This window comes from Alligator mississippiensis, chromosome 16, assembly GCF_030867095.1.
Source record: "Alligator mississippiensis isolate rAllMis1 chromosome 16, rAllMis1, whole genome shotgun sequence".
Classification (NCBI taxonomy): Eukaryota; Metazoa; Chordata; order Crocodylia; family Alligatoridae; genus Alligator; species Alligator mississippiensis.
In genome coordinates this window covers 9,439,966-9,465,850 of record NC_081839.1, presented here as the reverse complement: position 1 = coordinate 9,465,850, position 25,885 = coordinate 9,439,966, and the positions used below count along the sequence as shown (strand labels likewise).

Sequence of the window (25,885 nt, the reverse complement as noted above, 5' to 3'; positions counted from 1 at the left end):
AGAAGGTGGATCCCAGTCCAGCCCACAGGGTTGGATGAGTTTGACATCATTGATGTAAACTCTCAGCTAAATGGAGAATGCTATGGGACAGGGGTGGGCAAATGCAGCCCATGGGCCATATGTGGCCCACCAGCCCATTCTATCTGGCCCACAGGGCCCCTAAAAAAAATTTAGAAAATTAATATTTATCTGCCCCTGGCTGCCTGTCATGCGACCCTCGATGGCTTGCCAAAACTCAGTGTGCGGCCCTCTGCCCAAATTAATTGCCTACCCCTGCTATAGGAGCATTTTCCCAAACGGCTGCTACCATGAAGCTCATTCTTCATTTATCAAGGGGTATATTGAAAGTTTCCAAAACTTGGGGAGGGATATTACCCTCAGAACAATTTTTGTTACCTGGTGATAATTGTCAGCAAGATGACTATCCACAAATGCCAATACCATGTCTTCCCTTTGCTGCTGCTTCTGATATCTCTACAACACATCTGACCGTTTTGTTACACATGCTTGTCTTTGTTATTGTACTCTGCAAGACTTTTCATTGTACGTGTGCCTTTGAGTAGTGGGCACTGCAGCAGGTGTTGCATAGTCTGAGGCTCTGCCACGGTCCCAGGTGGTTGAACCAATGGTATAGCCCCACTTCTTGATTAGTTCCTTGGAGAGTCCCACTCTGGTACATAGGCAATTGAGACATTGCCACCTTTGCCATAGTTCATCAGCCCCGGTGCTAAAGACTTGGCTACTGGAGCATCCATTTTTTCCACCGTCAGGTATTTTCTTCAGCCTCTCGTTTCACCTCTGTAGTCGTGTCTCCCTTCTCCTTAGGTGTGGCATCAGTAGGTTGGGTGCTGGTGAGGAACACCTGCATGACTTCAGATATGTGTGCTGTAGGATGGTCATACTTGAGTTTGTCTCAATTGTTCTGTCCTGCTGGCCACTGCTCTTCTGATGTCAGGCAGAGCAATGCCACCCAGCAGGTACACGCTGGTTAGGCTGGTAGGCTTCAGACATCCTGTGATGCATCAGCAGCTATCGTTCAGAATAGGGTCAAGGCACTTAGTTTGTATGCATATCTCCCATACAGGGCATGAATACCCGGCAGAAGAGAAGCTGAGAGCCAGGGCAGTTGTTCGGATGGTTGAGGGGCTAGCACCCCCAATTTTGGGTTAGCGAGCTTATATTGAACGTTGTTCCAACTGCTCACCTTTGCTTTTGTCTTCAGGATGTGTTCTTTGTATGAGAAGGTTTAATTGAGGTTTTACTGAGCTAAGCAGTTTTACATAGAAGATGGTATTGAGCAGAGTTGAGTGTTTACACCCCTCCTTCTCTATTTGTCACAATCACAAATGAGAAGGCAAAACAGTTCAAATTGCCGTGTGTGGATAGAGATCTGACGTTGGAAAAAGCTTGACTTCTTCACCCAGCTCCAATATAGTTGTGATGACTGTGTGGTTGTATGGTTTGTTTGGATGTTATATGTTGAAAGGATTTCTTCTTTAGATGGGTTTTGTTGATCAGGGAAAGGGTTACTAGCTAGATTGCAGAGTGTTTGGGTGAGGTCTGGCTAATGGCACTCTGCCCTGTGGATAGCACTGGAAGGATCCCTTTTCTGGAGAACTCTGGCTCTTTCTAAAACAGTGGTCTCCAACCTTTTTAAGTAGGAGATCACCTTTGGCATTTAAAAGCAACCCAAGATCTACCATGCACTGCCGCCACCCCGCACCCTCCCTGCCCAGCAGGTAAGTCTGTGGGGAGGGAAGGGGGGGTGCAGATTGAGGGAGAGTGAGAAGAGAATTATTTGGGGGTGCACCTCCCCAGCAGGTAAGTCCCACCTGGCTGGGCCCCACTCAACTTACCCCTGCTCCTGCCTCTGCGGCACTGTCCCTCACCATGGGGACCTTGATCTAGCCCCCCACAGACTGACCTGCTGAGCTGGGGTGTACGCATGCATTCATGTGGGCACTCAGCCCCTTCATCCCAGCCTCAGTTCAACTTGAAGATCTACTGCAAGAAACTCCAAGATATACCGGTGGATCAAGATCCACTGGTTGGTGACCACTGTTCTAGAAGATGGGGGTGGGAGGGAAGGAGATATAAATTGGGTAGCTTTAGTGTGCATGTGCCAGTGTGTGCCTACCTGTGCCTCTGTGAATGCCTGCCAGCCTGCAAGAAGCCCCCCAGAGAGTGGAGGTGGAGGGACAGCAGCTGAAAAAGCTGAAGCAGTGGTGCAGAGCCAACCTGCTGAAGGAAGCAGAGATCTCCAGGGAAGAGGAAGAGTTTGTTACAGAGAGAATGACAAACCACCTGCGGACTGTGAAGTAAGCCCTGGCTGGGGTGAAAGAGAAAAGTGTTATGTTTTTGTCTTCCCTAGCTCTGTTGTAGTGTTTCCCCTAATTTTTAAGGGTGGGTTATTTTATCCCTAAAATTAGCTGTGATGTAACAATCTCTCACCTAATGGGGAGTTTACCAAGTCAGGGGTCCCATCACGAAAGTATTGGAAACTACCTACTGCTCCTTGCGTGTTATGTTTTTTGCAAAAAGAAGTACGTTACTGATCTGGCAAGTACCTTCTCCACAAAGCTTATGGATACCCTATTCTTACTGGTCTCTAAAGGCAGTATGTTTCAAAGGTAGCTCAAAATACATTTGATAGTCTTTTGAATCTGTGGTTTTAGCAGCGGTAAAGAGGCAGTCATGGCTCCAGAAATCTGGTTCAAGTCACAGTTGAGGAACTTCACTTTGAAGAGTTAAACTACTTCAATGAAAAAACAAATGAGATGCTACAGACACTTGAACTTCAGAGTTACATTGTGCTTCCTAAGGGTCAATATACTTTAAGCAGAAGTTCTGGCCTTATAGTAAATGCTGTTGTGATTTTCAGTCAAACTTCTGCCTTTTCTGTAACACTGCTGCTGCTGACATTTCATGCTGATGACCCCCTTATAAAACACTAGAGAATTCCACATGCTCAATCAGCTGTTCGCTGGTCCTTGTTACTGTGCCTTTGACGTCAGACAGGATTTGATGTTGCAGCCAGGAAATACGAAAAGATCACTACCAGCCTCCTTTCTCACAATTGTTTAGCCCGCTGCCATTCCACCTGGGCCAGATTAAGTTGGACTAATGGATCCTAGACATATTAGTAAACAAGGTATAATAATATCAAGTTCTTGTTTCTACCTTCCTCACATTTCCCCTCCTCATCTCTTTTCAGAGGCTACTCTTATAGGAGCTTGCTCAAGCTCAGGGTCTGCTCATTGTTGGCTCCAGGAGCCATAGAAAGAGTTTCCATACATCTCAGGGGAAATTGATATCAAAATATGGTTCTACAATAGTTCTAAGAAGGAGGCAACCAGTCTTGGACATTTAAAAATAAATAAATAAAATATCAGTGCTTTCATTCATGAGCTCAAGTTCAGGAGACTAACTGTTGCAGTTATACATTATCCCTACAAACAAGGGGATTGGTTTCCATCTTTCTACTTACAAAATGCTTATTTCCTTCATACAGAAGGTCTCTGTTTCGTGGTGGGTTAGGAGTGCCACTAATAAAAAGTGTCTATGGCTCCAAGAATGTTTACTAAGGCCCTCTTGGTAGTAGCTATCCACCTCTGAAGACAATGGACTGCAGTTCACCCATTTGGATGACTGGCTAATTAGGCAGCCACCTTTGAATAGGCCTGATGATCAACTTGCAGAACTCAATTCTGGTCCTCGTACAGAAGCAGAAACAACTTTGAGTTTGGTGTCAGTAAAGGCTTAGCTGCCACCAGATTCTCTTCCTAGAAAAGCTTGTCCTGTCATTTAAGAAGTGCCTTTTAATAACAGCAAGGAGACATCTCTAATTCTTGTGGCACATAGCCTCTTGTACCTGTGACACCACGTACTGGACTTCATGTCAGAGAGCTGCAGACCTGGACAAGAGAAACTCCTTAAACAAGACAGTCATAATTCCTCCTTAAATCCTTCACTTCCTTGCATGGTAGAGAGACTCAACCATTGTAGGCAAGGAAGTATTCCCATGCCCTTATTTGTCCATACCCATGACCATAGTTACTTTTATGTTAGGTTAGAGTGCCTACATCTAATCCATAGATATAGGATCTCTGGATGCTGAAGAAGTCAATCCACACCATTATTTAAAGGTCAGGGTTATAAAGGGATCATGCAAAACTTTTCTTCATTGCATTTTTGGTTCCATGCTCAGGTCAATACGGACAACACATTATAGTCATAATGATGTGCGTGGCAGCTACTTATTTCCCCTTTTGTGCAAGTAAGCCAGTAATTTGTAGTACTGGTGCGTATGCCACTAGATACACTTGTTGACTGAACACTTTCCTCAAAAAATATCAAGGGAGATCACCTCAGCAGGGTCATCTCCCTCTACCATGAGTGGGTCAAAGATTTAGAGTCATAGAAAGTTAGGGTTGGAAGGGACCTCGGGAGGTCACCTGGTCCAACCCCCTGCTCAAAGCAGGACCATCCCTAACTAGATCATCCCAGCCAAAGCTTTGTTTACCTGGGTCCATACCTTGCAGATGTCACTGTACCATCATCTTTGGCCTTCTCAGGCTACACCCCTTTTCTCCAGCTGGGCCTTTTAACCTAGACCTATTTTATTGGGCCTGGGTTCTAGGCACCAGTTCTTATTTTGATCACCTTGGTCCTGAGTCCCCTGGGTCCACCTCTGCCCCACTCTGGGCACTGACTTTTCCCAGTCTCTTTCTGGATGCCCAGCCCCACCTCTGCTCTGTGCCAGATGCTGAGCCTAGTTCTCACTGTCCTTCTCAGCTACATCCTCCTTTCTCAAAATGTAGTGTCCTGGACCCCAAACCCCTGCTGGTCTCAGGCACTGTTGGGACCTCCTCCAATCCTAATAGTCCCCAAACTCCACATTAAATTGTAACAAAGGAATAAGCACACTGGCTGTGACAAACTAAACCCATGCTAAATCCAAACATTATCAGTAGCTTACTGTGAGAGCAGCCGAACAGCCGTACCTCCCCTTGCCCTGGGTTATATCCCCCTAATAACAAGTCTTCAGCATCTTACTTGCATCTTTAGGAGATTCTAGAGATCAGCAGAGCCATGGCCAGGAGCTTGGTGGGTCAGCCTCTAGACATAACCTGCTTACAGTCTGCCTCTCAGCCACAGGCATCTCACCGCAGAACTCTTCCCTGTTCAGCCTCCAGGGCCAGACTACCTGCCTTGTATCTCTCCCCCTGGCCCTGCCCATTTCCTATCAGGTGGCTCCACAGGGCTGGCTGTAGCTGCCCTCTAATTAGGCTCAGTAACTGGTCTCCCTGGCAGTCCTTCTGCAGCAGTGCCTTGTCTCCCCTGCAAGGCTCTAACCTAGAGTCCTGCTGCGGAGCAATTAGCACTGCAACAGGCCCCCTACTGCTTACGCAGGCATTGTCCTACTGTGCTACTGCAGAGCAATTAGCTCTGTACTAAGCACTCAGGTCCTGCTTCCCTGGGCCAGGTTTGCTGCAGCTTCTGCTTCAGCATCTTCCTCTCACCTAGGGCTCTCCCTACGCTCTTTCTCCCTAAAAGTGACGGAGGATTCCAAGCTCTGTTACAGGCAGTTCCATCAACAAGGAGAGTGTGTGATAGTCATTGTAGATCCCAACGATAGCCTTCTATCCAAGTAAGGGAACTGTAAGGAGCCACCCAGTGTTCCTACCAAGGTGATCATCACTGATTTTTATCTGGCTGAGCGTGTCAGTTTGCTGGTGTTCTTCTCAGAGCCTAATTTCTCCTGAATTGGGGCCTTACTACACTTTGTCAATGTCAGAAGAGCCTTATCCTGCTGTCTCTGTGGGATCTCTTCTTTCTGCAAATCCATCCAACTGGATATCAGGCTGAATAAAAGTATGCTGTGAGATTGCTGGGGTGCAGTTGCCATTGTGTATATCGATCCATTCCTCCAGAGCCAGACCAACTCTGTAGGCTTCGTACGTAACGCCCTTCGTAAGTGGTGCTTGCAGGGTAATTAATTGGGGTGTGTGTAGACGAAACGGGGGGCGTAAATTGAAGTGATGGGTTTTTTAAAAACACTGCTCCAATTTAGGGCAAAGTAAACCCCTGTGTCATGTACACCTGTGTCTTAGCTGCTTCTCCAGTGGCAGGGAGAGGAGGGGAAGGCGAGCTGCCGGCTGGTGGCATAGTCCCTGGGCCTTAGGCAGGGGTGGGGAGGTGCTGGTGCTTCCCTCTGCAGTAGTGGCAGCCCCCCTCCGGTGGCACCCGCCCACAGGCACCCATCTTGGGCAGTCCCAGGCGTCACCGCAGCCACGGAGGAAAGGACCAGTTCCCCACACATCATGCAGGCAGTCAGGCTCCAGGGGAAAAAAATAAAAAAGATCAGGCTCTCCACGTTTTCTGGGCGGAGCCTGCCTTGCCAAGCTGCCTGCAGGGGCTGCCTGCACAGTCCCTGAGCCGCACGGAGCCCAGTACATTGCTTCGCGGCTATAGGGCAGCAAATTAAAAGTCCTCAGAAGTGTTTTAGTTTGCTGCGCCACAAAGTCATTTAAGGTGCATTGCACCACCTGATGTGTTAAAGCGGCTGAAATTAACGCACAATACACCGCCAATGCATGCAAACACCAACACCATTAGAGCAGTGCAAAAGCATTTAACCCGCTTTAAAGTGTCATGCACACATACCCCTTGTTTTGTGTACATATGCCCTTGGAGCTCAAATTATATGTTCACTAAGCATTATGCCATCGCAAAACCCTCTAGAATAGGTGCTTCATCCAGTAGGGCAGTCCTGCACTTGCTGTTTGTCTGGAGAACTGCAAGGCAAACTTCCAGTTGTATGTGGGCACTGTTGTGGAATCAACAATAGTGAGAATATGTATGTAGAAAGTTACTCGTAAGAAAAATAAATTACTTAACAGTAACTAGAGTTCTTCAAGATATACGGTCCACATATGTTCACATCTCTCTGCCTTCTCACTTCCTCAGAGTCACGTACAGTATAAGACTGTTTGAGAGGAAGCTGAGGAGTGGGAAGCATGCACCACCCTTTGTCCCTTCAGTGTGGGGAATAGAAGGAAAGAGCAACTAGAATGTACTATACAGGTACTGCTAAGGGGAAAAGTCTCTAATCAAAGGTTTGGGATGAGAACGTGAATACAGACAATGAATCTTAAAGAACTCTAGTTCCTGGCAAGTGACATTTCAGAAAGAAGTAGAAGTGAGGTTTGGGATTAGATAACATGCTGTCTTTGGGAGACACTACTTCTTGATGTCTTAACATGGGAAACCCGATTGTCACACATCAGTGTACCAATACTTTAAAAAATAATATTAATTAAAACAGCTGGCCTGTGAGCCACATTGTGGATGCTCATTTGGTTTGTTTTTTTATTTAGGGACTGTACAAAAAATAGAAATCCATATATCCAAAAACTTTATTATTAGGCAGTTCTCCAAAACTTCTAAATGTTACCCCAAAGGTATGTTACATGACTACTCTTGGTTGCATACTTATTACTTAGAGATATTTTTAAGCATAGTGTTTTAATTTGCTTTCAGTAAGTTCAGGCATTCAAAAATACTTATACACATATGGATGCTTTGTAAAAATGTAAGCATGAAGTGCTGATGAGGAATTAGGTCAGAAGCATGCCTTATCTTGGTTGACATTTACATTGAAGGACTCATATGTGACTCATACAGGGCTCAAGGATAATTCTAAAATGTTAAATAGCTAACCTCTATGGTACAATTTATCTCAATTATTATACTTTTTAGAAAGGAAGATGATTGAATTTCAATATACAAGGACTTATTTAGCTCATACTATGTAACTCTTAAATATATCAAACAAAGAAGAATATAGTACTTTCTACAGAGTTGGGAATATATTTGGGAGGGCAGAGGACCAGCTATGCTATTTAAAATAAAAAAAGCAATGTTGAATTCAAAATAAATACATTTAGTGTCTGTTCATGCCAATTCATGGAAAAAGGCATTAATGGAAAAATACAGTCTTGTTGGTAGTATGGTATCTGAAATCCCTGGGGTGGATGTGTAGAGAGAAGCTAGATGAACCAATGGGTAGTGCTGTACCCTGGGTTATGGGAGACCTAGGACCCATTTTCTTCCCCTGTGGGTATTTAAGACCGATATTGGAAAAAAATATTTTGGCAGTGAGATGGAATGACCCAGCTCGGGTCCAAGGTAGGCAAGAACTAGGTGTGCCGCCACTGTTTCTCCCTGCCGGCCTTCCACCCCTACCAAAGCCTCGCACCTCTGCAATGCCACAGAAGCCTCTAGCTCCTTGGGCCATGTCTTGCCAACACCTGACTTAAGCCATAGACATCCTAGGAAAACCCAAACTGTGCTGAGGAAGGAAAAAGTTATGACTATAAAATGCAACATGTTGTATCAAGGTAAATCTGCCCAAACCTGGAAGTTTATACCTTGATTATTCCCAGATATTTTCTTCCCAGGGCAGTTGTTCATTTATGTGTAACTATCCCAGTGCACTTTTCTCTAGTCTTTTGCCTCAAGGAGAGAGAAAGAGAGGAGACTTTAAAATGGGGACAGCAGTGCTCCCATAGCATTAAAATAGCTTTACACGGATGAATTATCAAAAATAGTGATGAGCCTTGGATACTTTGTTGTTGGGGACTATATAAATAGCATAGATAAGAAAGTACAGTAGCATCCTTCTTCAACAACCTTACAATACAGGGTCTCCTTGCTTAAATGTTGTCTATTAGTCTTTAGTTATTATCTGTTCTAAGCCCATCTGGTGGTGACATGTTGCCAAGAAAAATATATGTGAATTTAAAAAAAATGTATACAAGGTTATGAATAATCAATATATAAATTTAAGAAATGAAATTTATGAGAGGAATAACCAGCAATGGAAGAAAAACTTTAGGACCCAAACCATGTTGTTTTGGGGACAGATCTTCAGATGGTTTACATCAGGGGCAGACAGCTCTTTTGGCTGAAGGGCCACTTAAGTTTTGGTGAGCTATTGAGGGCTGCATGGATAATCCTGCACCCTGACAGTTGCCCGCCCCTGCCCCCTTCCCCCCCCCCCCCCCAGCTGCCATGTTGGAACCAGAAGTTCTGCCCCCATCCCCTGACCTTTGCCACTGGGAGTACCTCCCCTTTCCCCAGAAGTACTCCTTTTGGGAGGGAGGGTGCTGCAATCTTGAAACAGAAAAAATAATCATATACAAAACACCTACTAGATACAAAAACATCTACTATAACTTAGTTTAATTTTATTTAAGAATATTTTATGCTAATTTATATATGTTTTGGAAGTGTATCTAGAGGTGATTGCATAATAGCTCAAAATACATCCGCTTACCGCCCACATGCAATATATAGGAGTAGGATTGTATGTGGGAGGTATGGATGGGGAGCGTCTGAGGGTATAGTGAGTGGGTGTATGTGGTTGGGGTGGGGGCTGTGGGAGGGTGTGGGGTTATGGTGGGTGCAGTGGGTGAGAGAGAGAGAGACAGGGCTGGGCTGCAGACACCATTGCATGCGGCTCATGCAGACTGCGAGCCTCACACGATACAGCTAGGCAGACCTCATGTCTAGGCTGCATTCTTGCCAGTCCCAGGGCATCAGCACGGGCTCTTCACTCCCACCTGCAGGTGCCACTCCCCCGCCACTTCCATGCTTTTCCTCCCGCATGCCTGCCCGCTGCTGCTGCTGCTGCTTCCCAGCTGCAGCTGCCGCCACTTCCTGCCACACCGGCCACCACTTCCCACAGCCCCCCCCACCACTCCCTTCGCTGCCACTCCCCACACCCACCGCCACTTCCTGCGGTACCCTTGCCAACACTACTGCTTCATGCAACCCGTCCGCCACTTCCCACACTGCTGCCACCACTTCCCATGCCCACCACTGCTTCCCATGGCCCCCACACTGCTCTCTTGCCTGCTGCTGCTGTTTCCTGCCATCCCCCCGCCTGCTGCTCTGGCTGTAGCCCACCTTGGCCAGCAACATGCGCGCCCTGCATCGTGGTCTGATTGCAGTGGTTCTCCCAGCACCCTCCCCCTGGCATCTGACTTTCCACTTGGAGGGAGGGAAGGCAGGGAACAGCTAAAGGGTCCCCAGGCTGGGGGCTGGTGGTGTTGGGGGTTGGGGGTGAGGTGGAACCAGGTGGGCCTAGCTGTCCCTGGGTCCTGCTGCCGCTGGCACCTGTCATCTTTGACAGGCAGCCACACACAGATAATTAATTTTCTAAATTATTTAGGAGCCCCACAGGCCAGATAGAATGGCCTGGCTGGCTGGATCTGGCCTGTGGGCCATATTTTGCTTGCCTCTTGTTTACATAAATTGAGGATATGATCCTTTGTTCTCATGTTAGAGGGTTGCTTGCTCAACTAAGGGTGTTCAACCAAGTTTGTTTCAATATATGACATGTTAAATTAGAATATTCAGAAGAGAGTCAGAGTGTAAGTTTGTTACTGGTTTGGATGAATTAATGCTTTTTTATAATCAGGAAATTATCACTGCCCCTTTTCCCACCAAATAAAGCTACTAGTTGATTGGTGGTGGGATGGCATTGTACAACAAGGAAATGTTTCTTAAGTGTCTTCTTCCTTTGCATCATACCTATGTAACTTTACCTTAACTACAGTTTTTGTTACTCAAAGAATTGAGTTTCATCACTAACTTTTTCAATAGTAAAACATGTATAGGCTATGCTAGTTTGAATGATGAAAAGAAAATGCAGTGTTAGTAGATTCTCTGCCTGAAAACAAGTCCCAGTTTAAGAATCTTGTGCTGCTATAAACTTTAAGATGTTTTCTTGTTTTACAGCACTCCGCCAGCTACAGCTTATTCACATCCAACCACTGTACCAAGCTACACCATCCAGCAAACTCCTGGGGTGGAACATCCTGTAACACCATCTTATGCTCCTGCAGCCCAGGCTGCCAGACCATTTGCTACTCATGTCTATGGAGTGTACCAGACGCATTCAGGACCGGACTATGGTTACAGAACACCGCAACAGGAACCTACCCCCCAGCCTACCACAGCACCAAACTACCAGGTATTCATCCAAGAACCCTTTTGTTGACTTCATTGTTGTTGTTTGGTAACGTGTATAAGACTGTTCATATTAAACCACACAGGAAAAACTTTTTCTTACGTAGAATATCAAGGGTGGGATAGCGAGTATGAAATCATACTAGTACTGCTACTAATAATAGTAAGCATGTAATAATTCTTTACTCCATTTGTAGAGTAGAAACAAACAGGTCTTTTCAGATATTTCTTCCAATCAGCTCAGTGTCCAGAATTAAAAAAATCACCTGCTTTTAGCTCATTGTACTACTTGATGCCATTATTCAATGAGTTGGATGTAACTGTGAGTGAATCTGTTATTATCCAACTACAGTTAAAGAAAAGGTTAAGACAGTATGAAAGGCTGTGAAGGTTACATGACCTGAATTTTCTTCTTTGGTATTAGAAGGTATATCATGTGGGGAAAAAATGAATTTGCTACAAAGTATATTTATGTTGGCATCTTTGTGCTCCGTGTATGTTTATTTTCTAAACCAAGGCTGTCCAACTCCAGAGCAGCTAGGGGCTGCACACCGCACAGGTTACAGATCTTGGGTTGCATGTCCTGCAGGCTGCATGCTGCAGGGGCTGCACAGTCTCGTTAAGACCCCCACTGCATGCAGCCTTCCAGCTGTGCAAGCAGTGCGAGCCACACACTGCCACCTGAGCCCTACGCTGCCACTACCACACAGGCGTTTCCCCTACTTCCATTGCTGCCATGTGAGTAGCATGAGCCTCCTCTGCACTGTGAAAGCAGCCCACTTCCAACACTGTATGGGCGATTTTTCCTCTCCCACAGTTGTGAGCCCCCTGCATCATGAGCCCATTGCCCAAACCCCTCACTGGCACTGCTATGTGGGCAGGGTGCCTTCTGCTGTGCTGCTTTAACTCAGGGACTCCAGCTGCCACTGCATCTAGAGTAATGGGAGTACTGGTGGTCAGACAGAAACCCAGGGAGGGTTGGGGGATAGGTGCTGTGTGTTAACCTTCATGGACAGGATGCAGCCCAGAGGCCCAGTTGGAGAGCCCTATTCTAAACAGTAATATAGTACTTTTTAAAAAGACATAGTATTATCTGATTTTGTTCTGTTATGCTGTACACAGGAGGTAATAGTCCTTACTTAGTTTATGTTGATTTACCTCTATTATGAATCCTCAGAAAGTGCTTATTCCATACATCAGCAACCTTTACAATTAAAGCATTTTTAAAAATTGATCTTCATGCCAACTTATATGGCAGGCAAGATTGCATAATCACCTCTTCTCTAAAAAAACTTCTATTCTTGCAGGAGAATCTATATTAAAATTTCCCAATCCACTGAACTACAACATAGGCTTTGTAGTAGGCCTGAAAGGCTAACAAATATGAGGTATAAGCTCAAGGGCCTGCAAGTCATGGAAGCAATCACTCTTCACAGAGAACACCCTGCCAATAGTTACATCCCTCTCCTGATAGCTATTGTGGGAGTATGTATGCTGCTGAAATAGCCACTATGAATTTCCATTGTGCCATTTCATTGTCATTTTTTAAAGGAGAATGTACTTTAATGGCTTTTTTTTAACAGTAGCCTCAACTAATGCCTGAGGAGCATTCTTGTGTTTTGCAGGTGATTGAGAAAATCATTGTCTTTGGGTTCCTTATGATTGATTTTAGGAACACAATTTTATTTTGAGTGTTTTGTTCCAGGGTTATAGTCTTGATCTAGTGAACTTGCTGATAACGCTTAGCAAGGAATGGGACTAAGTTTGGCTAGGTATATAAACCTGCTTATAGAGAAGCTTAAGCAGCAGCTATCTGCCTCAGCAGCAAGGACTGGACAGTTACCAGCTATTGTGATCTTCACTGGATGCTGTCTGCCTGAAGAGAGAGAGGAAAATGTATCTACATGAAAGTGCAAGCTGATAGCCATGATGGAAGAAAAGGTACATGGTCTTCAAAAACAGCTGATCACCTTGCAAAGCAGCAGGGAGATAGAGGATTTCTGGGATACTGAGGCTGGGTCATTACTACAGTTAATCTGCTGGAGAAAACAATGGAGTCAGGTGCCAAGGGGAATCAAGGAAACAAAGAAGACTGAAAATCTGTAACCAGAAAAAGAATCCAAAGGATATATTCACAATTTGAAGGATCAAATTGTCTTCAGGTGCTTGATAAGACATTTGAAGAGAACAACTTACAAGAACTAGCTGGAAGAAAATAGCAGTCAGCAGAAGAAAAAAAGGCTTCATAGTTCAAGCTAGGTGGATCTCTTAGAAGCCTAACATGATTGACAATTGACTTCAGAAGAGAATCATTGTGGGGGGATTGCTAAGACTGGATAATGCATTCTGAAAGGGGCAGATGGATAACAGAACAGTTTGCTGCCTTCTAGGAGCAAAGGAGGACATCATCTCAAGAGTAATTGAGTTTCTGAGGTCACTAATTGAAACTCCTATGGGGATCCACTTTGACACTAGTGACCCCTCATCAGAAACAATTTTATCGAAGAGGTAACTGAAACAGTAGGTAATCTTATATTTCTGTTTCCATTAAGTAAACGAAAATGAGATATGAGGATGAGATCTAGTTCTAAAATCTTGAAGGACACAGCATGAATCAATCAGTTCAGATCAGTTTACCACCTATAGATAATACTTCATTTGTTCAATAATTCTGTTTTAAATGTAAAATGTGTTTAAACTTTTTTCTAATATATCCAACATACTTAAGATTAGTTTAATGAACTAATAAAAACAACCCTAAAATGCTCTTTATGTCCATTTTTCATTGAACTGCAGTTTTTGTGCAAATGAAACTTGGCACATATCGTGAATAAAAAAACCTATTGTGGCAGAGTACTTTTGGGTGCCTGCCACTTTAAGGGCTTGGAGTGGCAGCAGGGCAGCCTGCAGGTGCCTTCCAGCCCTGATGAGGCAGTCACATGACTGCAGGCGGACCATGTGATTGGGGGAGAGGGTTGAGCAGCTTCCATTTTAGCTCTCGCCCTCAGGGCTGAGCCAGCAGTCTGCTGCTGGCAGCTGGAAGAACACCACCCGGCTGAGCAGCTGCTCAGAACATCTTAAAGGTAAGGGCAGGAGCTGTGGGGATGGCAGAAAGATCCTGGTCCTGGGTATGACCAAAAATTAAACCCTGCTGGGGAAGGATAGTCTGGTGGGACTACCCCTGGTGGGGTAGTTCCCCCAGAAATGCCAGGCCAATTGCCTCCCCAGTGAAAGATGGATAGAGGTGCCTTATAACCTCAGCTCCCACTACCCAGTGGGTAATTTTAAAGCAGAGAGTTAGCAGTGGGGCCAGGCATGTCTATGGACACCTGAGTCCATGGAGTGTAAGACCCCAAGCTCTATGATGGGGCATAGAGTTGGCCCCAGTGAGGGGGTAGAAAGGGGCTCTGGTGAGGGGGTGAAAGTGTATAGAAGAGCCTGCACAGAGTAGGGCATATGGGGGTGCCTGAAGGACTCTGTGTGTGTGTGTGTGTGTGTGTGTGTGTGTGTGTGTGTGTGTGTGTGTGTGTGTGTGTGTGTGTGTGTGTGTGTGTGAGGGTAGAGTAGGTTTGCAGGGGTGACCTGAAGGACAGCACAAGGGCCAACCCCCACAGGTGGCAACAGGAGCAAATTCCCTGGAGAAGGGCTAGCGGCTGAGTTCAGCCTAGTGTGAGGGATAAGACCAGTACTGTGTAGAGTAGTGTTGCTCGAGTGACCCGAAGGACTGTGTATGGAATGGCCAGAGTGAGAGTAGTTAAAGCCTGATGGCCCAAGGGGGGCCACTCAAAGAGCAGGGCAGGTTGTGAGTGGCCCAGTGAGGGGCAGGATGAATGAGGCCCTGTGAGACAGGACGGAGTGCAAGAGGGGAATGCTACAGGCCCAGCAAGGGGCAGAGTTTAGCCCAGTCTTGGACCAGAGCTGTTATCAATTTGCGATGCTATCTGCGAGGCATGGGACATGTTGTAGGGATGGTACAGAGCTGTCTACAATGCTCTAGGCATTTAATGGGCAGCCTCCAGCACTCAGCATCTATTTTATTACACCAAGTCATGGCAGGGAGACGGGGCAGACTGCTCTAGACAGGTGGGTGGGCTGACGTTAAGATCTAGTCTTGAGTTGGCCTCTTGTCATACCTATTAATTACGAAATGCATCATTCACCATTTCCAAACATAGCACGTCCAATACAAATACCAGTAAGTTTATGTTAAGGGACACAGTTGCTTAAATCATAATCAGACTTTAGTAAATAAAAAAAAAAAAAAATGCAGAACAAAAGATAAATTAACTAAGTTTTTCTGATTGCTGATTTAAATTATTATTAAGATCAGTTATTTTAAATATTTTATTTAAATTAGTCTATTGTAGGCCTAGAGTTTTATACAGGTTTATGCCCTTCGTCATTTTAGAGCTCTTGAACCAGTTTAGTTTTTGCTTCCTCCCCCTTGGGGTTAAACTTCAAAAGATTTGTTGCCTATATTGTTTCTGTTTTGAGAATTTGCTTGAGTTAGTTCCTAGTGTCTTTTGGTCCCTAAAGTATTCCCTGTCTCACCTACTGAGCCAAATATATCATTACTAGCAAACTCTCCAAGATAAATATAATGCCGGTAACTCTGATGCAATAGTCCTTTAAATCTACAGGCATTTATACACATACTTTTCTGTCCTGCGACCCAGCACTTTGGAGCAGACTCAATTAATCGAGTCTGCTCTGCATGCAAGCTGAGCTTACCTGCGCCACATGCAGTTGTACAAGTGGCAAAATGCACGTCAGCACGCAGAAAATGGCAGCAATGCACTTTTGAACTAAAGCATCTCTAATGTGTTTTAGTTCAAAAGTGCACCGCCGCCACTTTCTCAGCGCTGACACACATTTTTCTACTTATACAACTGCAGGTTTCACAGCGCCGGGTGCCTCCATGTGTAAAATGCCCTACATGTTTTACTAGTAGCATTCATCACAGTCACCGCAACCCAAGTTTTGACAGCAATGCTATGGCATAAAGGTTGAATGCTATCCTTTGAGTATATACACACAACAAGAGTATTGCTATAAAAAGATGCCAGTAAGGGTTCTGAAGCTGTACAAGGGTAGCAAAACCTCTCCTACTTTACTCATCTGGAGTCAAAATTAGGTAATTCAGCTAACTTGTATCTGTACAGGATCATGCAGACATAGCAGTTACAGTCTAACAGCTGCTGCACATTTCATAGTAGCTCCCTCTTCTCTTTTAAAGCAGCTAAAACATACGTTTGTCCATCCCTTTGGATATATAAAAAGAGACATAACACATAGAATTACAGAAGTGATCATGTCTGTTTACTTAGCATTGCAACACCATTACCAGTACCCACATCCATGCTTTCAGTTTAATGTGGAAGAATGGGCAAAATTCAAATGTGGAGCTCTGAAACTTGGTCGAGGGTGGGAAAGCAAGCTTTACAATGTTAAGCTTAAAGAACCCAATTTATTCACATATCAAAGAGGAGGTATAAGATGTAAATTGATCACTGTGTGCAAGTACCTTAATCTGGGGGGAAAAAACAACTCTAATGGTAGTGGGAGATGTCTTTGTCAGCAAGACTGAAAAGCTAGAACAAGACCCAGTGCCTGGAAATCAAAGTTGGACAAATTAAATCTCAAAAGCTGCAATAATCTATTAGAGAAGATAATTAAACCCTGAAAAAACTTACTAGAGAAGATGGCAGACTTTCATATCTTTCCAAAATCCAGTTTCTGGGAGAAATTCAACAGCCTGTATATGCAGGATGTAGGTTGAATGGCTGTAAATAATCTCTTTTGACATGAAGTCTTGTGAATCTTCCTGTTTGTTATCTTCCTTTGTGGACCACACCTAGAGATGAAATGCAGATGGAGTGGACCAGTACCATAGAGGTGGTACAGAGAATCTTCTTTAAATTCGCAGCTGATATGCCATGTTTACAGTCAACTGGTAGCTAAACTGATGTCATGAAGAAATTTTCTCCCAGGTCAGATTGGCGGGACCTTGGGGGTTTGTTTCCTTCCTTTGTAGCGGAAGGTATGGAACATTTGCTAACATCATCCGAGTATATACTGTCAGTTGAGTAGCCTGCCATTACAAGGGCCTTGGTCATTGATGTCACTTTTGACTTTTACATTGATTGGATATGAGGCCAAAATGTTTCAGCCAATCTAAGATTATTGGGAGTATAGAGATGATTGGGTGAAACTGAATGGACTTTGAAATGTAGGTTAGACTAGATGGTCTTTTCGGGCTTTAAAATTCTTCTATAAAACTGTTTGAAATGAGATATGGTTCACAGACTAACAATAAACCATCATACTTTGCACTTCCGTTAGCAGCAACACCATTTTATCATCTTATACTTGAACTCTGAACATCAGTGTTGCCACATCTTGATAAAGAAAAGGTGCATTATCACCACCCATGCTTCCCTATATCTTATAAATAAATAAATCAATTTAAAGTCTTTCATGAATACAAAATCCTTATGATTTTACAAATGTTTGTTGCTGATGTAGCTGTGTTCCAGCTGTCATTTCTGTTAGTTACAGCAGCAATCACTGCCTTCATTCTGCTAATATTTTCATTGTTTGCTGCCTGTATAACTTCTAGGGCTGTAAGAAGCTTTGGGTGCTGATTCGATTTGGAGGAGATTCGGTCCGATTTGGTGGCCAAATCTCCAAATCTGAATCAAATCAGGAGACCAATTAAAAGGTCTGAATCGATTTGAAGCTCTCCGAATTGATTCGGAAAAGATTCAGAGAACTTCTGTGATTCAGGCAGTCCTAGCTCACTGCAGCAGAGAGCTGGACCCAGACTCCATGCCGGTAAGTAGGGGGTAGGGGAGGGGGTGAAGGGGACCATGGGGGGACCCCTGCCAGGCCCCATCCCCTGCCACCTCCCTCAGCCCCCTGAGCGCCCCCTAACCTCCACCTGCTCTCCCAGCCTCCTCATGGCTGCCCTGCCTGCCCCAGCTTCTGGCACTTTAAAAAAAAAAAGAAAAAAAAGCCCCCACTCACCAGCCGCTTCAGTGGCCTCAAGGCTTCTGGGGGCTCATGGCAGAGCCCCCCACGCAGTGTGGGGTAGTGGGGATCAACCCCTGCCTGGCAGGAGCCAGTGAGTTGCGCCTTTTTTAAAGGGTTGGGAGCTGGGGCAGGTGGGGCAGCCACAGGGGGGCTGGGAGCAGGTGGGGGTCAGGGGGCTCATTGAAGAGCCCCTCACGCAGCACAGGGTAGTGGGGGGCAGATCCCCCCCCTGCCTGGCAGCAGCTGGTGAGTGGGGGCTTTTTTTTCTCTTTTTTTAAAGGGCCAGCAGCTGGGAGAGCGGGCAGGGGATGAGGCCAATTTGGAGATTTGGTTGATTTGGCGGCAGTCAAATCTCTGAATCAAATTTGGCCGAATCAGTTCGGGACAGTGATTCGAATCGCCAAATCGAATCTCTGTCCCCTGAATCGGCCAAATCCAAAGTGAATACTAGCCACTTTGCACAGGCCTAGTAACTTCCTGCCTTGTCTGTTGTTACCTATTACGGATGGCATAAACGTACCCCTATAAAAATGACAAAAGTCAGTGCTTTATCTCCTTCAGATTCCTTTTCCAGACTCATTTCTGTCATGACACCTGTAAGTACTTCCATTTGATAAGATATGATGTGTACACAGATAATCTGCCATTATTGGTTTGTCCTTCTTTCCCTCTTGTCCTCACCTGTTATTTTTTGCTTCAGTTGTTTGTTTTGTAATTACATACCTGAATGTGTCAGTTCTGGGGGCGGCGGTTGTCTTTTTGGTTTTGATATATTTTTATAAGACCTAACACAATGCATTCCAATCAGTGACTGAAGTAAGGCTTTAGGTACCATTATGAATAATTTGGTATTAAAGCATTTTTCTGACAAGTTCTTTTAAGGTCTGGGTTTTTGTGCCCTATTCTGTTTAAATAAACCTATAATTTCTAATTCTTTTATGCAGCAGCACATGCTAGGTGATCAAGGCAAATTTCCAGAGAACCAAAAGAGGTGCAGGTCTGAGAACATGCAGAGCTTTTCTGTCCTAAAGTCCGAGGATGATCCATTCTTAATAAAGAATATCTGTGGTGCTGTCTTTAAATATCTTTCTAAAATAAACTGACTTGTTTCCAGTTTACAGAAATAAAGATATTAGGACAGTTATTTCATTAAGTGTACAGAATGGCTTTCAGTAGCGGATCCAGAAATGGAGCAAGGGGTGCATTTCATCCCTCTTTTTGTCTGTGCCATACATGCCAGAGCCCTTTTAAGTAGTGAACTCTGAGTTCATCAGCTGATCAGGGCAGGGTCTGGATGGACCCCTTGCTTTTTGGTGTCTCCAGACCCAAGTGTTGAATTCTGCTGATGTTTGCTCTTCCCCTCCCTCCCTCTCCCTGCTGAATTCAGAAGCAGGGAAAGGACAGGACAAGCAGCGGTGGCAGTGCTCACCCCCTAGGCTCTGGAGTCATGCAAAAGCAGGGAATCTGGCCAGACCTGGCACCAAGATCTCATGCGTGGTACAGCCAAGAGGAGTGTGACTGTGCCGCTGCACCCTGTCTGGATCTGCCCTGATGGATATCAGGTTTGGGTTTTTTGTTTGTTTACATGTGCCTTTTCTAAATATTGGGTGGTGTACTGATTATCTTTCTTGTTTTCTGTTTAAATGTCATATGCAGGATAATTACAATTATGGACGATCTCCATCTGCAAGTAGCTATGGGAGCAAACAGTACTATCAGCCACCTGCTCCCCAACCTCAGCATACTGTCACAGATTCTTACTACCCATCGAGTAAGTACCACAACTTCCCTGACTTTCATGTCTTTTTTTTTTTCAAGTATTGATGGTCTAGAAATGTTCACAGGTTTATTGGCAACAGAGTATCTGTTTCAGATAAGTGTCAGTTAGACTCTTTAACAACACTGGAAGGTGCCATACATTTTCTCTAATGTATGTTATGTGTTTTTTCCAGTTCTTTATACTTAATTCACGTTATTCAGACTAATATCACCACACAAGATATAAAATAATCTGGCAATATAAGCAATATTTCACCATACCAGTTTATTTAGAGAGTTGTCCAAAATGACACCAACTGATAAAGTGTAAACAGAAATCCAAGAGGTGAAACCAAGCTGGAAATACTGTTACTTATAGTTTGAATTTGAAGAGAAATCTGAAATGCAATTTAAGTATTAAGTATTAGAACTCCATTCCTTTTCATGGGTGTGTGTTCATTAAAGTGAAAAAATAGTTTTAGGAGGTGTCTTGTTTGAGTGACTAGAAAAGCATGTCCATTGTTCAGGCCTCTGGGCATGTTTACATTTTAAAAGGTAATTTCATATCAAATAAACAGTGCCCTTTTATGGAGAAAACTATAACCAAATATGGAGGGAAAGCTTGCATTTTATTGAGAAAACAAAGAGCATAGAAACTGACATTCATGCAGATGTGTTTGTTTTTTCTTTTTTAGCTATGCTTTATTTCATTTTTTGTAACAATTTAGTTTTCTACATATGGCTGGAATAATAGTTTTAAATTTCTAGGGATGGTAACTGAAGTCTTTTCTGCCTACAGGAGTAAATCTGTGTTGTTGTTATTTCAGAGATGATGTGCATCTCATTAATCCTGTGTTTATTAAAAATTCTTATGATATTTTTGTGCGTTTCCCATCGGGAACAAATTGAGTCATTCATTTTGCAAAAATTGGTTATCATTCTGACTCAGAATTATTTTATGTTTAAACAAAGCTGTTGCAACAGTTTTATTGAAAATTCCAAAGAAAAATGTATTCTTATGAAGACTTGTTCAAGGGTATTATTTGGCTAGAGACTTATCAAGGGTTGTACAAATGTATAACAAGTTTGATAAGCAGTTGCCATAAGTAATAAATATATATCATAGTAATTTTTTAGTAACTTTTACAGCAGGGATACAAGGAAAAATATTTACAAAGACAGCTAAACAAAATTCTTCTTCTCCACCCCCTCCCTCTCCCAGCAGCAGCAGTGACAGAGCAAACTATTGCGGTGGGCATAGATGAAGCACCTGTCACCTACTGCCTGCTTGTGGCAGCACTGGGCACTTGGGGCGGGCTGCTGCAAGCCAGGGGCATGGACAGTTGTGGGGGCAGGCAATGGACCACTGCAGCCTGGCCCCTCCCCACAGCCCAGGGGCCTAGGCAGTGAGTGACCCGCAGCAGCCCACCCTGAGCACACAGCGCCACTGCAAGTAGGACCTCCACCCACTGTGACAGTTCCCTCCGCTGCCAGGAGAGGGAGGGGCAGGCTGCCACAATCCAGTCACTGCCTATGCTCCTGGGCTGTGGGGCCGGACTGGACCAGGCCACACTCCTGGGTTGCAGGTCCGGGCGTTCAGGGTGGTCTTCTGTGGGCCAGGGACATGGGCAGCAGTGGGTGGAGCCAAGGGACCCACCACAACCCAGTGCAGCTCAGCCCCATGACCCAGGAGTGCAGCCCAGTCCAGCCTGGCCCCACGGCCCAGGGGCGTAGGCAGTAACTGGTCCATGGCAACTCACCCCTCCCTCTCCTGGCGGCAGCACTGGAGGAAGCCATCGTGGTGGGGAGAGGTGAAACACCTGTCACCCACTGCCTACTTGTGGCAACACCAGGTGCTCTGGGTGGGCTGCCATAGGCCAGTCACTGCCTAGGCCCCTGGGCCAAGGGGCCGGGCCAGACCGAGATGCAGTGGTCCATTGCCTCCCCCTGCCACTGCCCAAGCCCCTGGCCCACAGCAGCCCACCCCAAGTGCCTAATGTCACTGTGAGCAGGCAGCAGGTGACAGATTTTTCACCTTCACTGACCCCCACCCCCTGGGGCTACTCCAGGCTGGGCCATGCTGTCACAGCAGAAGGCAGCAGTGAGTTGGGCTCTGTACCTAGCCTCAGCTCCCCTGCTCCTTGCAGCCAGGTCACATTCCCTCTTCCCACAGCTGGCTGGCCTCTCCTCAGAGGGACTTAGCTCAGGGCACTGTGTCTGTGCCACCCCGCCACTGCTGCCTGCAGTGGGGGGATTAAACCCCCACTTCCTCTCAGGCTAATGGCATCTGGCCCCCGCAGCCCCAGGTTCATGACCCCGGCTGCATGAGCAGAGCCTATTGGTGCCCACACGGCACCCCCCGACAGCAATTCATAGATTCATAGATGTTAGGGTCGGAAGGGACCTCAATAGATCATCGAGTCCGACCCCCTGCATAAGCAGGAAAGAGTGCTGGGTCTAGATGACCCCAGCTAGATGCTCATCTAACCTCCTCTTGAAGACCCCCAGGGTAGGGGAGAGCACCACCTTGCTTGGGAGCCCGTTCCAGACCCTGGCCACTCGAACTGTGAAGAAGTTCTTCCTAATGTCCAATCTAAATCTGCTCTCTGCTAGCTTGTGGCCATTATTTCTTGTAACCCCCGGGGGTGCCTTGGTGAATAAATACTCACCAATTCCCTTCTGTGCCCCTGTGATGAACTTATAGGCGGCCACAAGGTTGCCTCAACCTTCTCTTGCAGAGGCTGAAAAGATCCAGTTTCTCTAGTCTGTCCTCGTAGGGCTTGGTCTGCAGGCCCTTAACCATACGAGTTGCCCTTCTCTGGACCCTCTCCAGGTTATCCGCATCCCTCTTGAATTGCGGTGCCCAGAATTGCACGCAGTACTCCAACTGTGGTCTGACCAGCGCCCGATAGAGCAGAAGTATCACCTCCTTGGACCTATTCGTCATGCATCTGCTGATGCACAATAATGTGCCATTGGCTTTTTTGATGTCTTCATCACACTGCCGACTCATGTTCATCTTGGAGTCCACTAGGACTCCAAGATCCCTTTCCACTTCCGTGCCACCCAGCAGGTCATTCCCTGGACATTTTTCCTCCCTAGGTGCAGCACTTTGCATTTCTCCTTGTTGAACTGCATTCTGTTGTTTTCTGCCCACTTGTCCAACCTGTCCAGATCTGCTTGCAGCTGTTCCCTGCCCTCCGGCATGTCCACATCTCCCCATAGCTTTGTGTCATCTGCAGACTTGGACAGAGTACATTTGACTCCCTCATCCAAGTCACTGATGAAGACATTAAAGAGTATCGGTCCAAGGACCGAACCCTGCGGGACCCCACTGCCCACACCCTTCTAGGTCGAAACTGATCCATCCACCACGACTCTGTGGGTGCGACCGTCCAGCCAATTCGCCACCCACCAGACTGTGTAGTCATCCAAGTCACAGCCTCTTAACTTGTTCACCAGTATGGTGTGGGATACTGTATCGAAGGCCTTCCTGAAGTCTAAGTATACGACATCCACCCCTCCTCCTGTGTCCAGGCATTTCGTAACCTGGTCATAAAAAGAAACTAGATTGATCAGGCACGATCTGCCTGCTACGAACCCGTGCTGATTTCCCCTCAGCATAATTTGTCCTGCTGGGCTCTCACAAATGTGAGCCTTGATAATTTTTTCAAAGGCTTTGCCAAGGATGGAGGTGAGACTGACTGGCCTATAGTTGCCCGGGTCCTCCTTCCTCCCCTTTTTGAAAATGGGGACCACGTTAGCCCTTTTCCAGTCCTCCAGGACTTGGCCCGTGCGCTACGAGCGTTCAAATATTCCCGCCAGTGGCTCTGCAATGATGTCGGCCAGTGCCTTCAGCACCCTCGAATGGAGCTCATCCGGGCCTGCCGACTTAAAGGCATCTAGCTCTTCCAAGTGACTCTGCACCACCTCAGGGTCTACGTATGGAAGTCTGGTGCCTTGCTGCTGCCTCTCTACAACCCCAGTGAGAGACTTGTCGTGCCCCTCGCTTAGGAACACTGAGGCAAAGAACTCGTTGAGGAGTTCAGCCTTGTCCCCCCTGTCCGTCACCAATTGTTTCTGCCCATTTAGCAGGGGTCCTATTCCTCCCTGGGCCTTCCTTTTACTCCCAATATATCTAAAAAACAATTTCTTGTTGTCTTTTACTTGGGTTGCCATCCTCAGCTCCATGGTAGCTTTGGCCTGTCTAACTGCCTCCCTACAAGCACGAGCAGAGGAGGTATATGGGGGTATTAAATCCACACTTCCCTGTAGGCTACTGGGATCTGGCCCCAATCCTGCTCCTGCCACTGGAGCAGCCAGTGAGCAGGAGTGGGTGGCCATGGACCACTGACAAGGGCTGCTTCTCCCCTCCCCCTCCAGGCAGACCCTGGCTGGGGTCTCTGCAGGCTAGGGTGCAGGTTTAAACCCCTCTCCATTCATAGTCAGCCCTGGCGGGGCCTGGCCATGCCTCCCCTCAACTTAGTTTCCCTCCAGCCAAGGGCTTGCTCTAGCGCCCCCCAGCATCTGGCTTGAGCTACTGCAGGCGTGTGCCTGCATTTCCAGAGTCAAAAGTAAGTATCTGTTCACTTGCAAATTGGCTCAATCTGTGTAGGTTAAACTAACCTGCAAAGATTGAATCAATTCAGGCTCCAGCTTTTTGAATGGCTGTCCCTGAGGAAAGTGGCTGTGGCAGGAGGGGATGCTCCTGTCTACTTTTAAGTTTGTGATTAATTTAGGTAAGATCTTTATCCTTCAGTCCTGAGTCAGTACAACAGTGGTTTTCAACTGGGGTCCTGCTACTTATGGCAGGGTGCCTTAAGTCTGGACGTTTTGAGCACCGCTGCTATAAACCAACATTTCAGCTGAACAAAATCTCTTATCCTGTGCATTCAACCCTCTGATTGGTAGAGTGCCTCATGAAAGTCAGTTTTTTCAGTTTTATGACCTCTGTGATACTTTAAAGCCAAAGCTGTAATTTTAATTGGATCTGAAAAGTAGTTGTATTAAGTTCTGAAGTTCTTTCTCCAACAAAACTCCTGCTGAAGCAGCTGAGAATTTTGCCTAAGGACTGATGGATACGGGTGTTAAAAGGATGGTTGAAAGTTAAGTTTGATCCCTAAAAATGAATATATTTGGGATGGTGGTTTGAACTGTCATTTTAAGAACATAGTATTAATCACACTGTAGGAGGACATTGGTTCTTTAAATCGGGTGTTCTCTTTTTAGCAGTGATTATTGGAAGCTTTAGGGACACAGACAGAAGTGACAATTTTTGCCTGATCTGGCCACAGAAAGCAGTTCATAGCTGTGACCAAACACAAATGCATGGCTGCAGACAGCTTCAAAAATGGCTGATCAGTTGAAAATCTGAACTCTCCTTGCATGGGGTGTCAGATGAAGACGTTTCAAAAGTTTTCTGTAACTTGTGTCTGCACTGGCTGCCAGCCTGTTGCTGTTTTCAGAATGGGAGGGGAGAAAGGGAATGGAGGGAATTCGGTTAGGGGATTTTTTCAGTCCCCGCTGGAGGGTGAGACGGGTGTATTGGAGCAGCCAGTGTCATAACTAGGGCAGGGTGAGTGGGACGCCAACTCCAGGTGCTGACTAGAAGTGGGACCAGAATCGTCCCCTGGGCCTTTTGCCACAGCATGGACTGCTTTAACTGGTCACAGGAACCGGGCAGGGCAACACTGCACCAAGCAGTGTCTCTTGGGAGGGTGGGGGGTGTAAGTGGAGCAAACAGAATGCTGCTTCTCCTTCCTCCCCTCTCTTCTCCCCAGGGTGTCTTTGCTAGAGCAGGCATGGCCCTGCACCTAATATGTCTGTACAGAGGAGAGGGAGTGAACAGGGCACCAGGGTTGGTTCCCAGGGAGGCTGGCCATGGCATTGCTGCTGCATGAGTGGAGCTGACACTGCTAAAGCAGTGGCCCAGGAAGATAAACTTGCCTTTTGCCTCACCCAGGTCATCTGGCCCCTCCCACTCCCTTTTCCCTCATCTACAGTATTCAGCATCCCCCCCACATGAGCTTCCTATGCCTCTGCCAGCAGCTGCAGTAAG

At 45.9% G+C, this 25,885-nt stretch overlaps 1 protein-coding gene across 4 annotated transcripts in view; it reads left to right on the top strand.

Annotated features, from left to right (window-relative positions):
• The window catches only part of ZFR2 (zinc finger RNA binding protein 2), a 124,430-nt gene that overhangs the window by 18,481 nt on the left and 80,064 nt on the right, over positions 1-25,885 (top strand). For all 4 annotated transcript variants that reach the window (XM_014599837.3, XM_019491222.2, XM_019491223.2 and 1 more), the window contains exons 2-3: positions 10,807-11,041; positions 19,726-19,840. In XM_014599837.3, the coding sequence (XP_014455323.1) occupies positions 10,807-11,041; positions 19,726-19,840 (350 nt within the window). The remainder of the gene's footprint in view (positions 1-10,806; positions 11,042-19,725; positions 19,841-25,885) is intronic.